General features: G+C 45.7%; 2 protein-coding genes across 2 annotated transcripts; one reads left to right on the forward strand and one right to left on the reverse strand.

Moving 5' to 3' along the window:
• On the reverse strand, positions 1-939 carry LOC137167575 (olfactory receptor 52P1-like). Its single transcript, XM_067569789.1, has one exon. It carries the CDS (start codon positions 937-939, stop codon positions 1-3), a length of 939 nt encoding a protein of 312 aa, XP_067425890.1.
• Positions 940-17869: 16930 nt separating this feature from the next.
• Positions 17870-18808, forward strand: LOC137167568 (olfactory receptor 52P1-like). Its single transcript, XM_067569783.1, has one exon. The coding sequence runs from the start codon at positions 17870-17872 to the stop codon at positions 18806-18808; it is 939 nt and encodes a 312-aa protein (XP_067425884.1).
• Positions 18809-19217: the final 409 nt, after the last annotated feature.

Raw genomic sequence — 19217 nt, forward strand, 5'->3', positions numbered from 1 at the left:
TCACATTCTGCAGATGTATTTTCCCACTTTCTCACGAAGCTCTTTGGTTTTCACCCCATAAATGATAGGGTTGAGCATGGGGGGCACAAGGAGATTGAGGTTGGCTAAGAGGATGTGAACATTGGCAGCGATGCCCTGACCGAACCTGTGTGTCAGGGTGGAGAAGAGGATGGGAGTATAAGACATCATCATCACACAGATGTGGGCTGTGCAGGTGTTGAGGGCTTTCCGGTGGGCTTTCTTGGAGGTGATCCTGAGGATGGACCTGATGATCAGCCCATAGGACAGGCCAATGAGTGTCAGGTCTAACCCAAAGGTCACTAATGTTATCATCAGACCGTACATCCTGTTGACTCTGGTGTCCCCACACGAGATCTTCACCACAGCCATGTGCTCGCAGAACGTGTGGGGGATAAAGTGATTTGCACAGAATGGCAGCCTCCGAAGTAGTAGGGGCATGGGCAGAAGCAAGAGAACAGCTCGTATCAAACCCACTAGCCCTAGCTTAGCAATTCGTGCGTTGGTGAGGATGGTGCCGTATCTCAGAGGGTCACATATGGCGATGTAGCGATCAAAGGCCATTGTCACGAGGACGGCTGATTGCATAGCAATAGTCACATTAAGAAAGAACATCTGGGTGAGGCAGCCATTCACAGTGATGCCTTTGGAACGGAACCAAAATATGCACAGTGCTTTTGGTACGACACAGGTAGACATGCCGATGTCTGTGAGCGCCAGCATGCAGAGCAGCAGGAACATGGGCTTGTGCAGGGTCTGCTCTTTGCTTACAACAAACAGAACCATGAAATTTCCCAACAGGCTGATGATGTAGAACATAGAGAAAGGGATGGAAATCCAGATGTGATCAGATTCCAGCCCCGGGACGCCGTTTAAGATGAATGTTGACAGATTGGAGGAGGTGAGGTTGAAAGCCGCCATTAGATGGTCGTAGCACTGATCAGGGTCAGTGATATTCGGGGTGCCTGTGAAAGAAGAGAAGCAGAGAGAGGAGGGTCACGCACTGGAGAGCAAATAGCACGGTACATCTTTCATTGTTACTAACTATCTCTAAAGGGGGGTGAGCAGTGAGGTGGCACCAAATTATTTAGGCCGAGTGTGACCTGTCCGTGCCTAAGGTAGCCGCCTGAAAATACCAATGTCAGGGCACATTGCAGACAGAGAGCAGGTTATCCCAGCACTGGTGGGTGACACTGAGGTCAGAGTTCCCAACCAGCCACAAACAATGTTTCTGATTCCCCACACTGGTTACCAAAAAGCGAAAACAAAATATATACAGCCCCTTTACTGCATTTCTGTTTCTGGCTCCCAATAAGCTACTAGATACAGTAAAGAGATAAGCTATTTAAAACTCTATGCTCTTTGCCAAAAAGGTGCTCCTGACTCCAAAGGGTCAGCCACAATACCAGATCAGTGTAAATTTAGATCTTACCCAATATTCCACGCTGCCAGGCATTCCTTTAGTAACTAAAACTAAGGGTTTATTATAAAAGGAAAGAAACTATAAGAGAAATGTTACATGATTAAAGAAATAAATACATATATAGGATTGGAAAATCCATATATATCATGTTTCCAGTAGAACTGTGGAGTTTGCAGGCTTGCAGAGTCCCTCTGGTGTACCTCCAGTACCTGAATGGGTCTCAGTCCTTTGATTCACAGCTTCAGTTGTAGATGAATTGATCCAGAGCAATAAAGACTAAATAGTCCATGTGCTGGGTTTGCTTAAGTTCTCCCATGAGAATTATCAGGGTGATTCCAGGCTGACGCTGGAATCTCAGACTCGCGAGTCAATCTTTCCCTGACAAGCTTGGAGAGATTTGAGATAAAAGGATCAGTCCACTAGAGTCTTTATTAGATCCATGCAGGCTGACCGATATTTTCTTGACAGCAGGTATCTCCTTGAACAAATAATAGATGATTACTTGAGACTCTGAAGTACCATCTCCTATGTACTGAGCACACCTGTAACTAATGACATTAGCACAAGGTGAATGGTCATTTACAATCATTCACACATATTTACTACTGAAACTTCAAAGAGAAATACAAAGAATAGTATTCTTACATTCAAAGCTGTATCTAAATGCTCATATGTTCCTTTTCAACTCGTAATCAATAAAACAGTGACAGACAGGAAAGCAGTTTATCTACATTGCTAACCTCTAACAAGAGAGATGTAAATAACATCAAATACCTACCAACAATACACTTCATATTAAAGCTCTCCTTTACTTATAAGGAATGACCCTCACTACCACTGTATTTTCCTATAATATACTTTGGAAGGTCAGCGTTGGGCCATGCAACTTGCAAAGTTGCTTGGCATTTTCCTGCCTAGCGTCACACTCCCAACGTGAGATTGGTGTAGGAGGGTGTAATCAGAGCTCCTGTATACAGCTTAAGGGCCCCCCAGCCTTGACACGGCATCAGCTACAAATTAATTACAAGAGTTAACATCAGCATTAATATTTACATCAAAATTAGTACTAGGGTGTGCTTGCAATCTTTTTCATTATGCCATGCCTTTAATACAGATAGTTTGTCATTGGGGCAGTTTATTTAATCCCCTTCTGGATTTTTGAACACTTAACCAGTCGCCTTCATTTTATCTCAGTATTCTTTGTAGCAAAGGGCTTTAATTACATCCTGGGGTTTTGATATTTCAGGGTTAGCCTGTGCTTCTCATTTACAGGATAAAGTTTTCTCCCTTTTTTTCCTCCCCCCAGCTTCCCTAAAGGTTGGAAACCTGGGCTCTGTGGTCTAACAGAATCCATTGTCTGGCTAGGTGTGTCTCCTTTGCTAACAGTTCTGAGTCTGGGCAACTCTTTGCTCCGCAATCAGTCAGGTAGATCACATTAACCCACAGACTAGCTTGCTTATTAGTTCTCAAATGTTCCATTAGGGCCAATTTCAAGGTCGGGCTCTGTCTCAAAGAAATACCAACCATTCATATGAATGTTGTCTACAAATGATAGGTCCTTTGAGAGTGTTCGCTGAAGCTCAATGCATGCTGGGTAAAGTCAGTATGTTTTTTCTGTTGTTGATGTTAGAATCATAGAATCATAGAACATTAGAATTTGAAGGGACCTCAGGAGGTCATCTAGTCCAACCGCCTGCTCAAAACAGAACTAACCTCAGCTTAATCATCCCAGCCAGGGCTTTGTCAAGCCAAAACTTAAAAATGTCTAAAGATGGAGATTCCATCATCTCCCTGGATAACCCATTCCAGTGCTTCACCACTCTTGTATGCCCATTGGAGGGAAAAGCTTGAACTCCTCAAACACTTTACAAGGTTCTAATTTCACTGTATGAACTCAAGGCAGGGACCTTGTGTCATGCTACACAGCTCTGTGAAACCCTGCTCAAAGTGCCAGCATGGCCATAAACAAAGGAAAACATTGGGATACAGAAGGAGTGGGAAGGTGAATAATACTGAAACTACAATGCCATGAGATCAGTCAGTCAATGCTTCAGCCTCCTCTGGACTTCTAAGTGCAGTGTTGAGCATCCTTCTCAAACAGGATATTGCAGAACTACAGGAGTTCAGGGAAGGGCATCGAGTAGTATCAGGGAACTGGAGAAACTCTCCTGGGGAGAGAGGATGAAAAGTCTGGGATTGTTACCTTAGAACAGAGAGAAATAAGAGGGTATTTGAGAAAAGTCTGTAAAATACTATAAAATACTGTAAAATATTGACTGCCAGAGAGTATATGAAGAATGTGTTCTCCCTGTCTCAAAACGCAAGGTGAAGAGGATATTCAATTAAACTGAAATATGGCATATTCCAAACTGATTAGGAAAATAATACTTTCTTCACTCAGTGTACAATTAGACAGTGGAACTCATTGCCACAAGATGAAGTTGAGGCCAGGAGCTAAGCAAGAATCAGAGTTTTAGGACATTTGCATGGATAGTAAGACTCTTCCGTTGCAATACTACAGCTAAATAAAAGTCTTGGAATGACTGTACACCCCCATGTCTCAGGGCACAAGCTAATCTCTGGTTGTTAGGTGTTAATGTGACACCTTTATGAAGGTCAAGTTATTGCCCCTACACCTTCTTCAGGAGCCCCTGTGGTTTTCGCTGTAAGACAGAGAAGACATGGGATGGGATGGACCATAGGTCAGCTCCACAATGCAATTTCTTTTTTGGGAAGGATCCAAGTTTTCCCCATGGAAATACACCTTATCATGCCAGGCTGGGACTTTCTGCTTTGTTACTTCTGTGGAAGAACCCAAACTCAGGGGTCCTTACTTACAAGTTCTCTTGCTCAGCGGATAGTCCTGAATTAGCCAAACAACAAATTTAGCAAAGTCAAAGTTTATTCTTTAAGTAAAGAAGGTGATCCCTTCAAATGTGAGGAACGACGCTTGCTTCCAAAAAACTGACCGTATTTGTAGGGTGGTATAAACAAGTTTTACACGTCACAGTTTCAATGGTCATACACACTAAAAAGTATTATCTAGGAATTTTCTAACTGAATACTTTTCTTATCTATGTTACAAGGTCTTTCTCTGCATTCCATCTCTACTAGTGTCTAGACCTCTTAACTATTTCATTACTTCAAAACATTCTAAGATTAAATAACTGCTAAAAGAACATTTTCTATCTCAGGCTTTTTACAACCATTTCTAAAATCAATTCTCAGCAAAAACAGAGACCCCATCTTGTTTTCCCTTCACACTTCCCTTGTTTCTTTTGGTGTGGCTCATTCTTGAAAGCACCCAGCTTTTTCTGAGAAAGAACAAGTACGGTGGTTTTGTTATTCTGCCTTGTTAACTGACAGGGGTAAAGAGAGAAACCTGTAAGCAAACTAGCTGCTTACCCTTCTCAAGCAGATTCCACAACAATTGGGGGAAACTAAATAAGAAAGAAGACAGGTCACTGATTCAGAGCATTAGGGACTGGTTGGTATAGGGAACAAATATTGACTAATGAGCTTTTCAGGCTAGCATGGATTAGTCTAACACCATCCAATGTCTGGAAGTCGAAGTTAGACAAATGCTGACGATAAATAAGGTGTGCACTTTTTAAACATGGAGAGTAATTAACCATTAGAGCAATTCACCAAGGATCATGGTAGATTGTCTATCAGTGAGAATTTCTAAACCAAGGTTCGATGTTTCTCTATAAGTTCCATTCTAAAAATTACTTAGTGGCAGATCTCTGGCCTGCGCTATACAGGAGGTGAGTATAGATGATCAGAATAGCCTCTTCTGGCCTGGGGATCTGTGAACATGTCCCTGCAGCACAGACAGGAGTCAGCTGGAGGTATTTTGCCTGCAAGCTGGTGCCTGAGCCGTACTGAAGGCATTTTTTTTATTCCTGACAGTGCTGAATTTAGCCCCAGGGCAGAAACTTCTCAAGAACATTTTGTAACTTTGAAAAGGATACTCTACGTGTGACTCTGAACGAGATTTGGGGGGCATGAAGGAGGAACATTTCAGATGAGAAAAATACTGACATGACCCCATAAAGTCTCCACCATGAGGAATGTATGTACAACTGTCCCCATTAATTAGTTAGCAGAGCTGGCTAACAAATGATCTCAGAGAGTCCCAGGTTTATTGTCTGTGTCCCAGTGGCTCACTGTGTCAGCCAGCGGCCAGGAACTCTTGCACATGGCATCTGTATTTACCTAACACTGACATGACCCAGCATTCCCAGCTCTCATTATACACTGTGCACACTTCTCAGCTTGCTCAGTGAGTGTGGAAGCAGCAAGAACAGCGGCACAGCACAGTTGCCTTGGCATCTGCTACTGTGCGTGTGACCTTCTTCACCGGAGAGAAACCGTCACTGATCCCCCCCTAGCCAAGGGAGATGTGGGACGGGGGCACCTCACCCTGCAGAGGAAGAGTTGTGGGGATCTTGGGGAGGCTCAGAAATTGTGGGGGCCACGGGTAACTGGGAAGCCTGGAGAAGACACTGGTGCCCAGCGTAATGTTGGAATTGGGGCAGTCTAGGATGGGGAAGGAGATTACAGAAAGGCTATCGGATCCAATTGGAGACGGAACCAGCTGAGAAGCAAAAATCAATGGTTCTTTCCACTGGGGAAATACCAGAAGTTGCGTAAATAACATGCAACAAGCATTAAGAAAACTGGAAAAAAAATGAGTAAAGGTTGTTACACCCAGCCTACAATTCTATAACTCATCAGGGAAAAGAGGCTCTGAGGCCTGCCCAGACACATTTGGACCCAGGGTAGCTCCCAGTACTGGTCTGGGACCAATGATCAGACAGAAAAACTGAATTTCATCAGTGCTGCCTGTACACCCGCCTCCCCATGCAGACCATCCCGAGTGCTGCCACACAGTGATCCCACTCACCTAGGACCAACACCAGGTGCCGGACACACCACACAGTGACAGCTCATACAAATATCTACACAGCCTGGGTTAAACTCTGGGTCTGGCTGCACCGGGGAAAGAGGGGACGAAGGGGGAGAAGCCTGCACTGAAACGGAGACAGATGGAAGGATACGCTAAAGAGACAAGGAACTTATCTTAAAAACAAATATTTGTCTAAACTATTTCTAATAAATCTTTAGCACCATTTTTATGAGATAAATCCCTTGGTATTTCTGACAATATTAACCATTCAAACCTCCATGCTGGAGAATTCCTGCCCAGATTACTCTTGACTCGAACCCTTCCTGAGCCCTTAGTGCTAACTTTATTGCATAAACAGACCACTCACCAGAATCCCATGCAGCAGAAAGAAGAAATCTCTTTACTGTGACCTGAGAATGAGTGTACGAATCTCACATCTGACACGTGCAATGCTGGACAGGAACATTTATTATTCCCCCGTACAGTCCCTGTGGGCTCTCAGGTTGACCTGGTCTCCGGGACAATTCCCTGTGCTCCATGAGCAGTGGGAACAGCATAAAATAGACCCTGGAGAATTTCATCTTAAGAGGCTCCCCTGGGAGAGAAGGAATGATTCACCGATAACACAGGCTCAGATTGTCGGGGCACTGAGTCTTGCAGACTTCCTAGACTTGTCCTGCACTGCTAAAACCCCAGAGAGAAAAGAAGAGCCACGGGTTAGACGTGCTCATTTATCTATCAGCATTTCTGTGCTGTTGCTCATTGTCATAGAATCTGAGCATCTCCTACTACTCACCCCTCAGGGTGCAATATCCTGCCATGGGGAAGCGCAGCTTCCTGAGCCCCCTTCAGTGATCAGCACGTGCCCTGAAGCCTGTGGACTGATGGCCTTTGTCTCTTTATCCCAGCTCCAGTAACTGCACAGGCTGTCATTGGAGTACGGATGGTGCGGGAAGATGTTCAGAGGTGAATGAGGTGCCCATTGTCCATCCACATTCAATGGGACTCTGCTGCCCACTGCCCTTGTGCCTTTGACAATCTCCAGCTGGAGTCTAGTGGATCAGGTGCTGTTTTGGAACTCAGGTGACCAGATCAATTTTTGGCTTGGCCACAGAGGTCCTGTGTGACCTTGGTTGTGTTATCCTGTAATCTACTCTGAGCCTCAGTTTCCCCTCTGTAAAATAGGGAGAGCACTTCCCTGACTCAGGGGGTTTGGAGGATTAAAAACCCTTAATATTGGGGCACCCATATGGGGAACCACAGTGAGGAGGGCCTTGTGAGGACCCAGAGGTACAACCGTGCTTGTTTATCTCACGCAGCATTCCTGCCCCTTTCAGGACTTTGCTCTACTGTGATCTGGATACTGCACACACTGCCTCACACACTGTGCATTCCTCCCTCAGTCACTGCAGGAACAGTCCTGTGCCTCTATTCTCCCCTTATGGGGTACCCACAACTCCTTCTAATATCCACAATCCAAGTTTGTGGGAATTTTATTTAGTCCACAGCTATGAGTCTCCACCTATCAATTTCATTGGCCTGTCACCATTCGTACTTCTATTTTCAACTGTCCATAAAATATGGCTGTGGGGAATCACTTCTCATCCAGCCCACTGAAAAAACAGTTCTTAACCATTTGTAACTGTTGTTCTTCAAGAGGCGTGGCTCATGTCCATTCCAATGTAGGTGTTTGCATGTTATGTGCACCATCAGTGGAAGCCTAGTGGTAGCTAGTGGTATCCGTTAGGTCAGCTCTCGTGCTCCCTGGAGTCATGCCCTCATGGTGCTGGTACATGGTGTAGTAAGAAATGAGAGATGAAGGCCTGCAAACAGGCTAAGGCTTAAAGCCTAAGTGGAAATAGCCAAGTGAACAGAAACCAGCCTGTGAATTTACAACCTAATGAAACTGGCACTGATACTGCAAGCATACGCATTTCCAAAATATTGCTAATATGCAAATAATACTAAAAATACAAAACAGGTGCAGAAGGCACCAAAACGTCCTGACACTAAAGAGATAACTGACTCCCTGAAATGAGACTTTGATTAATAATAATGTCTAATATGGTGATGTAGAAGAAAACAGTCTTCACTTCTGTTTGGTTGGGCAAGGAAAAGAACTTTATTACAAGGTAATTACCTGGGGCAACAGCTTTAGTTAAACTGCACCCCCGATCTGTGTTGTGTGAGGGTTTTTATACAGACTTATTACCAAGTCATTGTTATACAGCAAAATGCATTAATCATGTGTAATACAAAGAAGAAATAATGGTGAGTTGAACAAACAGTGTCATGCATACAGCTCCACAAGGAACTTCCCGTATTTGGTTACATTCCCATATTCGGTTACAAAAGAAGGCATGTGCATAGTTTATTGCTAAATTGGAAAAATACAACTTCAGTCAAGAGAAAGAGAAAGTTTGCTATCTTATTTAGCTTCAGAGAAAGCTTCGCCCCCACCTAGCTGACCACGCTTATCGATTAGCACCTTCCTAACTTCCTCTTAGACTTCCGTTACACACTCAAACTGTTTTTGTGACAAACTTCATGTTTCCACAGTGATAAATAGAGTTGTTTTGCTCAAATCATCCATATACAGTAAAGGGTGGTATTAGACTATGTCAAGAGATTGGCAATTACCTACATCAAAGGGGGCAGAACAAAATTGTCTGTGATAGTATATAAAAGAGGTGTCAGAGGGAAGGACTTTGTCCGGCCTAGGGGATAACGGAAAGTCCCGCCATTGGGTCGCGTCTATTGTAATGCCAAATATAGGAAGCTGACCCATAGATACTCTGTAAGTCACTTTTCATTGTGCCACACGCAATAAACCTGGCCAGGGTGCCTTCATTGTTCAGCTAATCTGTGGTCGTGTCGATTCATTCGATCGTGAGTGCTGTCCCGGTTACCAGCGCGGAGCTGGGACAGCACCCACACAGGGACACGTGCACGCAGCCTACACTGACAAGCACCAACACCGGTAATGACATTGACGACACATGGGACCCTGTTGACCCTCCACCCACTCAGTTTCTTCTTGCCAGCTAACTCCAGCAGAGGGGCAGATAGTGCTCAGAGCATAATATTCCCCACCCAATAGAAACAGACGTGATACTGGCATTACACTACTTTCAGCAAAGCAAGCAGATTTTGAGAAGAGCCGGAGAACATGGCAGTGAGTTTAGAAAGGCACAAAGTGCAGAGCTTTCAATGTTTAGCAACTACAACTTCAAAGAGAAAGGCACTGAATGAAGTCACAGCCTACCTTAGGGGACCTTGGATAAGCTTTAGATGGAGCTTCCTGGTTAGGCTCATGTTGATTCATCAAGGCCTGCAATACGGCATACGGGAGAAGAGTGAAGGAGTTAAAAACCTCATGATACTAAACTCTAGGGGAAGGTTGCTCTGAACCCCAAGAGGAGTCCCATGGAGGCCATGATTCAAAATACAGAGCAGAAAGACATGAATCATAGAGGAGAAAAGCCAAGAAAGAACTGCTAGGACAACAATACCCAGAACGAATCCAAAGGAGCAGACGGATAATAGCTGAACACTTATCTGCTCCATTGGCCCCTTTAATTTTAGAGAGCTCAGTACAGCTTTAAAAGACCCCTGAACCCATAGAAAGATCATTACAGATTGGAAAGCGTAAGCAGGATGGGAAAGAAACAACATGCCTGTGTTAATAAATAAAAAGGGTGAATTGGGAACAGGAATAAGTATGACTTAAGCGAGGACATGAAGAATTGCTGCTATTCTGCATCCTACTTTGGTTTTGTCACAGATAAATAATTGTAGTATTTAAGGAAAAGCCATTCTACACTTCCAAACAGAGGCGCCAGCAACAATAGCCCAGCTCCGAACCACTGTCACCCTCGTCAGTGTCTCATGATGAACCATTCTATCTGCCAATGTAAGGCAAAGCTCTGAATGCTACAAAGGGAGAGAATTTGCTGGACTCTGCCTCACGTGCAGTCTCTAATGGCCATTAAAGGTGTGAGCCCCAACTGAAGCTTTTCCCACATTCAGTGCATTCCTGGGGTTACTCTCTCATGTAAATTCTTTGCCATCTATATCAGGAGAAAAGGACAGGGGAGTCTGAGGAGTAGCTGTGGATCCCGGGCTGGGAGGGAAAGCAATGCTGGGTCTATTTGTTGTTTGTCTCCAGGAGGGTTGTGTGGAGGGGGGCTGTGTAGCCCCTAAGTAGAACTGAAATTCCTGGTGTACCCTAACAGTGGTGTGCATTTTTACCGGTGAGGTGGAGCAGACGTGGCATGTCAGAAAGAGCGAGCTGCCATCTGTGTGCAACTGCAATGTGAAACACCCTGACAGAGCTACACAGTGAGTGGGGTGAGTGCCAGGATAAACTTAAAAGTTCCTCCCATGTTTGATTTATTTTGTTGAATTTGATTGGTAGCAAACACCTTTGAGTTGGATGAATTGACCAAAGAAATTTTGTTCAGCATCTTGAATAATGATCTGGAGTATGGGGTGGATTGCATTCCCAGCAATTTTGCAGATGACACTAAGCTTGGCGCAGTGGTAGATACACTGAAAGACAGAGATAAGATACAGCATGACCTTGACAAATTGGAGGATTGGGACAAAACAAATCAGATGAGGATCAACAAGGACATGTGCAGAGTCCTGCAAATAGGACAGAAGAATCCCAGGAACCGCTACAGCCTGAGGACCGATGGGTTAAGCAGAAGTGCTGCAGAAAAAGACCTGACGGTTACAGTGGACAAGAAACTGGATATGAGTCAACAGTGTGCCCTTGTTGCCAAGAAGGCTAAAGGCATATTGGGCTGCATTAGTAGGAGCATTGCCAGCAGATCGAGGGAAGTGATTATTCCCCTCTATTCAGCACTAGTGAGGTCACAGTTGGAGTACTGTGTCCAGTCTTGGGCCCCCCACTACAGGCAGGATGTCGACAAACTGCAGAGAGTCCATCAGAGGGCAGCGGAAATGATTAGTGGGCTGTAGAACGTGACTTATAAGGAGAGGCTGAGGGAACTAGGCTTGTTTAGTTTGCAGAACAGAAGAGTGAGGGGGGGTTTGATAGCAGCCTAAAATTACCTTAAGGGGGATTCCAGGGAGGATGCAATTAGGCTGTTCCTAATGGTGGAAGTTGGAGGAAGTAGGAGCAATGGTCTCAAGTTGCAGTGAAGGAGGTCTAGGTTCGGTATTAGGGAAAACTTTTTCCCTAGGAGAGTGGTGAAGCACTGGAATGGGTTACTTAGGGAGGTGGTGGAATCTCCATCTTTAGAGGTTTTTAAGGATTGGCATGACAAGATTTAGCTGGGTTTGGTCTTGCTTTGAGCAAGGTATTGGACTAGATACCTCCTGGTATCCCTTCCAACCCTCATCTTCTATGATTGTCTAATTCCAAAGTGGGGAATAACCGACTGGGCAGTGGTACTGGTGAAGAGGATGGAGGGGATATAAAAGATCAAAAATATGAGTCAACAAAGTGATTCAGCTGAGAAATAGGCAAATGCCATTCTGGGGTGTATTAACACGTGTGTTGTACGTAAGACATGGGAGATAATTGTTCAGATATACTCTGCACTGGTGAGAGTGTAGTTAGAGTGCTGTGTCCACATTTGGGCACCATGCTTTAGAAAAGAGATGGACAATCTGGAGAGAGTCCAGAGAAGAGGAACAAAAAATGACAAGTGGTTTAGAAAACCTGACTCGTGAGGAAAGGATAGAAGGTATTGGGAATGCCTAGTCTTGTGAAGAGAAGGCTGAGAGGGGACATAAGAGTCTTCAAATCTGAAAAGGTTTGTTATAAAAAGGATGGTAATTAATTGTTCTCCATGTTCCCTGAGAGTGGGACAAGAAGTAATCAGCTCCGTTAGCAGGAAGGGAGATTTTGCTTGGATATTAAGAAATATTTTCTGAGAATAAGGAGAGGTAAGCACTAGAACAGCTTAACTGCAGTGGTTGTACTGTCCCTGTCACTGGAGTTTTTAAGATCTGGTTATACGCACCCTCCCCAGCTTCATTAGTAGTTTCCACAACAAATGACAGGGAGAAACAAGGGCAGCAAGGGCCCACGCCTAAAGCAGATCCCAGCCCTTCAGAGGAAGCATTTCAGACACGAACCTTGCCTCACTTTCACCAGTCTCAATTGAGGCAAGGCTCCACTAGGAGATGTGGCAGGAGCTATAAGAGAAGGCCTCCTCCCTCGTCGATCCACGGGTCTGGGCCCACAAGAAACCATGAGGTTGAAAGCAGAGCTTTCGAGGATGCGACTCAAGATGGCACACCAGAACAGTATCTGGATCTAATCCCCAGAGTGTTTTGGACTGTTTATCCGACTTCTATTAGGTGTGAGCCCATATTACTTCAGAGCGCTGGGTGCCAGGCTTGATAGGACTGGGATACTCCCTGCAGTTCTGTTATTCCCCTCCTTGCCACCCTCCCTCTCCATCCCCCTTCAGGAACTCTTCTCATGAACAGCTTCTAATACAGGGGGTGCAAACATCCCCAAAAAGTGGGAGCTGTAGAGGAGGTTCCTCTGGAGCTAAAGGGCAAGGCTTTCTGCTCCCGTTATTTCCTTCTCCCAAAAGCCAAGGGCCATCTCAGACCCATCCTGGACCTGTAAAACCTCAACAGATTCATGAAGAAGGTGAAGTTCTGCATGGTCTTCTTGGCCTCCATCATCCCTTTTCTGCATCCAAGCAACTGCATGCTGCTCTCGACTTGAAGGGTGCGCACTGTCATATCTCACTCCTTCAGAGTCACATAAGAGTTCTCCAATTCAGAGTAAACCAGGGTCACTACCAGTTTACTGTCCTACCCCTCGGCCCATCAGCAGCTCCTCACATGTTTACCAGGTGCATGGCATTTGTTGCAGCTGTTCTTAGGAAACAAAAGGTCCAGGTTTCCCCTCACTTTGATGATTGGCTGATCAAAAGCCGCAGCAGGGCACAGGTGGTGTCCAAAGTGAGCTTAATACTGAGAACCTTCGAACAGCTAGGCCTGTTAATAAATGTTCAGAATTCAAGTATTATTTGAACATGTGAGAGAGTTATCAGAGGGGCAGACCTCAACTCAGTCCAGGACAGAGTCTTCCTTCCAGAGGCCTGGGGCACCATCACAGAAGGTCTCAGAAGCCATCCTACCACCATTCAAAACAGTGCTTGAAACATCTGTGGCATATGGCCACATGCACCCATGTTGTGCGACATGCGAGATTGAGTCTCAGACTTCTTCAGTCCTGGCTAGTGTCAATGAATGGACCAGACAGGGACCGCTTAGACATAGTGGTCACACTTCCTCCCTTAGTAACCGATACCCTCTTTTGGTGGTGTGCTCAAGGTCAGATTCTCGAGACGACACCCTTCACTGTCTCTGGTTACGAACGCCTTGACATTGGGGTGGAGGGCTCATCTGGGGTCTTTGGTGCCAGGTGGAGGTCTTGCTGCATATCAACGTCATAAAGCTCAGAGCAGTTCAGGCTATCCAGAACCACCTGGAGGGCAAAGGCGTGTCAGTTCTTATAGACATCATGACAGCGTTGTTCTAAATAAACAGACAGTGTGGAGCACACTCCTCTCCCTAGTGCAGGTATTTCTACCCCTGTGAGAATTCTGTGTGAACCCCTCAAACCATCTTGATATTTCTTGACTTCTGGGGACCCAGAATGAGAAGCGGATCATCTCAGCAGTTCCCTCTAAAAACCAGGTGTGGTCCATTCACCCAGATACCGTGAATAAAATCTTCCAAAGATGGGAGTTCCCCAGGCAGGCTTTTTCTGCTCCTGCTTGAACTACAGCCCAGGATTGGTTGCAGGCGTATTCCTTGTTCCATGGAAGGACCATCTTTGCTATGCGTTCCTGCCCACTCCACTCATACACAGAGTTCTGCTGAAGGTCCGGAGGGAAGGATCTTCCATGATTCTGATAGACCCAGACCAGCCTCATCAACATTGGTTCACCGCCCATCTGGATCTTTTGGTGGAGACTCCAATTAGCCAGTTCAGGTCCCAGCTCTGATTACCCAGGATGAAGGTCGCCTACATCACCTGAATCTCATCTCAGGGCCTGGAAACTCATGATTCCCCACAGCCATATTTTATGGACATCGCTTCCCCATGGCAGGATATTGCACTGAGGGGTTTATGACTAATCTGGGGCAATCTGTGCTGTCCTCTGTCAGAGAGGCTAGCGGATGGGCGGGACTGTTACTCAGTGTGGAAATCCTATGTTTGAAACAAGTATGCGCAAGAGCCTTTTCACGTGCACATCTCAGTCTCAGGGATTCAGCCCTGGGCTCATCAGCCGGGAGTAGCAGCAGATGCTCAGATTCCATGACTATAGAGCAGCAGCATAGAAATTATGATAAATAAATGAGCACGTCTAACTGTTGGCTCTTCTTTTCTCTCTGGGATTTTAGCAGTGAAGGACAACTCTGTCAAGTCTGCAAGACTCAGTTAGCCCTGACAAACTGAGCCTCCCCTATCAGTGTATTTTCTCTTTACTCTCTGGAGAGGTTCTTATGCTGAAATTCTCCTGAGTTTATTTTCTGCCCTTCCACCTGCTCATGGAGCACAGGGAATTGTCACGGAGTCCTGGCCAACATCAGAATCCTCAGGGACTGTATAGGGAAATCATAAAGGTCCCTGTCCAGAATTGCAAGTGTCAGACGTGAGATTCGTACATTCTTTCTCAGGTCACAGTAAGGAGATTTCCTCTCCCTGCTGCATGGGATTTCGGTGAGTCACCTGTTTCTGCAATAATGTTAGTGCTAAGGGCTCAGGAAAGGTTCAGTTCAAGAACAATCTGGGAAGGAATACTCATGCATGTAGACTTGAGCTGCTTAGTATTGAGAGAAACACCAAGGGATTTAAAATTGGAACTAAATATTTATTGTAAATTGCTTAGACAAACAGTTGTTTTTAAGATAATTACCTTATCTCTTATACTGTCCTTCTATCTGTCTCAGTATCTTCCTTTTTTTTCTCTTGTTTGCTCAAATTTTCGAATTCAGCAACTTTACTGCCAGATTAACACGTGAAGTTCGAGCCTCTGCAGTGACTATCTGTGATACCAGAGATTTCACACAGGGTTTTACAGGTTTTACAGACTGGCCAGATTCTGCTCTCACGTTCTGCCTTCACTCCACATCAATCCAGATTGACACTGGCATCAGTGAGAGCAAAATCAGGGCTCCTGTGTTTTGAAATCTCCATCTTTCATGCTGGGTCTCAGGGTGCCACATAAACTGGGATCTTCCTTCAGACTCTTTCAGCACCCGAACAGAATAGCTCTCGCTGCTGCAGGACCTGAAGCCAGGATCTTCACAGCAGGGAGCCTAAAATTCCACACTAAGGGTGAAATCTTGGTCCCCTTGAGATCAATGGCAAAACTTCCATCAGGGCCAGGATTTCACCGCAAACCCACATTTAGGGACTTAAATGAAAGGCCTGATTTTCACCGTCCATGAGCCTCCATTGACTCCAACTGGAGTCGTCCTACGGGCTCTAAGGATGGGTGAGCTCAACCGGACAAGGGAAGAACTGACAGGAGAGTAGTTGAAATCTTAAACTCACAACTTAGAGGTTCAAAACAATTAGGGTGACAATTTTTTTCAGGTAGGGGGGGTCTGCTCTCTCTGTTCCCCTGCATCTGATTCTGTAGAGGACCAGAAGTCCAAAATACAGTAAAAATAAGAGGAAGATTTTGACTTAGAGGAAACAAGGCTGTGTCGGAAATCTGGCTGGGGGAGATCCAAATACCACACACGGTGTGAGTGTGGGGTGGGACATGAAGTATCCAGATTACAGAGGCACGGAGTCCTGAAACAGGCTGAAATAGGAAATGGACATCCTGCCTAATTCACACACCAAAGAGGTGTAACGAGACCTCCTACAATCTCGCAGAGCAAGGGGGTGTCTCTAATGTGGACACACTATAGTAGATTGTCTCTGACACCTTCCTCCATCCAGCCCATCCCTCCTCCTGTGACCAATCCCACAACTTCCTCCTGGCAACTTCAGCTATTGCTAACATGGAAAAGCAACATCAGGAAGTTGTTTTTGGGTTCTTAACTGGCGGGAATACACTAAAGCTTTGTGTTGTTTTGAGGAAGAGTTACTCGCGTTGGCTGCTTTTAGTCCCCACGTCCTCTCTCCCCTCCCCTCGGGTCTGTGTCTCTCCTCTTCCCTGCACATGCTGAGCTGCTGCTGGGGTTCCCTTCACCCCCGGACAGGCTGTGCAGGCTTCTCCTCCTCCATCCCCCCTTTCCCTGATGCAGCCAGACCCAGAGTTTAACCCAGGCTGTGTAGATTTTTGTACGAGCTGTCACTGTGTGGTGTGTCCGGCACCTAGCTTTGTTCCTGGGTAAGTAGAATCACTGTGTGGCAGGGCTGGGGATTGTGCAGTTTGGGACAAATCTGTACATGGACAGGCAGGTGGCACTGGGGTTGTGGGGCAGGGACTGTGGGGTACATGGACAGGCGGGCAGCACTGCTGAAATTGAATTTTTCTTTCTGCTTGTTGGTCCCAGGCCAGTGCTGGGAGTTTCCTGGTCCCGAGTGTGTTTGGGCAGGTCTCTGGGCATCTTTCCCTTGAGAAGCAATAGACTTTTTTGTCCTGGGGATAAATTCATAAGTCGAATAAAAAAGCCTTCAGTACAGCTCAGGGACCAGTTTCGAGGCAAAACACCTCCAACTGACTCTTGTATGTGCTGCACAGACGTGTTCACATATACACAGTACAAAAGGCACCACTGTGATCATCTAGTCTGACCTCCTGCATATCACAGGCCAGAGACCTACTCCCAAAGGATTCCTAGAGCAGAGTTTACAGAGAAACATCCAATATTGGTTTAGAAATTCTCAGTGATGGAGAATCTGCCACAATGATGGTAAATTGCTCCAGTGGTTAATTACTCTCCATGTTTAAAAAGTGCACACCTTATTTATACTCCGTATTTGTCTATCTTCAACTCCCAGCCATTGGATGGTGTTAGCCTTTTTATGCTAGCCTGAAAAACCCATTATTCAATATTTGTTCCCTATCTGGGTAGTTGTAGACTGTTATCAAGTCACCCCTTAACTATCTCTGTGAATCAACATGTACCTTTAATTGTGGACACCAGAACTGGACACATTTTCCTGCAGCAGTTGCACCAGTGCCAAAGAAAGAGGTGAAATAACTTCTCTGCCTCTAATTGAGATTCTCCTGTTTATCATGACAGGGTCACACAACCTCTTTTGGCCACAGAGTCACACAGGGAGCTCATGTTTAACTAATTACCCCTTTATGCCCACCACATCTTGTTCAGAGTCACTACTTCCCACGATAGAGTCCCCCATATTTTTTGCTTCTACCCAGTTTACCAACCAATCCAGATCACTGCTCACCACCCTTTCTAGATAGTTTGTAACAAAGAAATATTGACTGTGACATTTGTTCTCAAGTGCATGACCCTCCTCCCTCTGCTTCTCTCCCGTCATAGGCACCCTAAATATTACTGAGCCTGATCGGCGTTTCGACCATTTCATGGGGGCTTTCAACCTCACCCCCTCCGATCCATCGACATTCATCCTAAACGGCATCCCGGGACTGGAAGATGCCCACATCTGGATTTCCATCCCTTTCTCTATGCTCTACATCATCGGCCTTTTGGGAAATTTCACAATTCTGTTTGTTGTCGGCAAAGAGTCGACCCTGCACAAGCCCATGTTTCTGCTGCTCTCCATGCTGGCGCTCACAGACATTAGCCTGTCTACCTGTGTCATGCCGAAGGCACTGTGCATATTTTGGTTCTGTTTCAAAGGCATCACTGTGGATGGATGCCTCACCCAGATGTTCTTCCTTCATGCGGTTGCTGGTATGCACTCAGCCGTCCTCGTGATAATGGCCTTTGATCGCTACGTCGCCATATGTGAGCCGCTGAGATACGGCACCATCCTCAACAACGCACGAATCGCTAAGCTAGGGCTAGTGGGTTTGACGCGAGCTGTTTTTGTGGTTCTGCCAGAGCCCCTGCTACTGAGGAGGCTGCCGTTCTGCGCCAACCGTGTTATTCCCCACACGTACTGTGAGCACATGGCTGTGGTGAAGATGTCTTGTGGGGACACCAGAGTCAACAGGACCTATGGCCTGATGACAGCATTAGTCATCATTGGGCTAGACTTGACACTCATTGGCCTGTCCTACAGGATGATCATCAGGGCCGTCCTCAGGATCAATTCCAAGAAAGCCCACTTGAAAGCCCTCAACACCTGCACAGCCCACATCAGTGTGATGTTGTTATCTTATACTCCCTACCTCTTCTCCGCCCTGACACACAGGTTTGGTCAGGGCATCGCTGCCCATGTTCACATCCTTTTGGCGAACCTCTATCTTCTTGTGCCCCCCATGCTCAACCCTATCATTTATGGGGTCAAAACCAAAGAGCTTCGTGACAAAGTGGGAAAATACATCTGCAGAATGTGATTGCCTGGGGCCACTGACTTTAAATCTGCATGACAGGAGGGGGAAAGGATGTTTTCTCGTTAATCAAGGGTGCTTTGTCCCAATTTGGCTGAGCTCAGCCTTGTGGCAGTTCCGTCTGAGAACCTAATGTCTTATCACTCCATCACCACGCACTGCTCTCTCTGTTGCTGAGTGTCCCCAAATCGGTCTCTTATTTCTTAACTTGGAATATCTTGGAGTTTCCCCCTCTGTTTGTCCTCCCTGAAGACATGACAGTTCATTTTGGAACACACATTGCACAGATATTAAAATAAACAAAAAGTCTATTTAATAGAAAAACCACAGGTGCAAAGATGAAGGATGGAAGAATCCCATGCACAGCTACAGACTGGGGACCGACGAGCTAGGCAGCAGCTCTGCAGAAAAGGAC

The sequence above is a fragment of the Emydura macquarii genome, unplaced genomic scaffold, assembly GCF_026122565.2.
Source record: "Emydura macquarii macquarii isolate MOO-44397 ecotype Brisbane River unplaced genomic scaffold, CSIRO-AGI_Emac_v2 contig_2938, whole genome shotgun sequence".
Taxonomy (NCBI): Eukaryota; Metazoa; Chordata; order Testudines; family Chelidae; genus Emydura; species Emydura macquarii.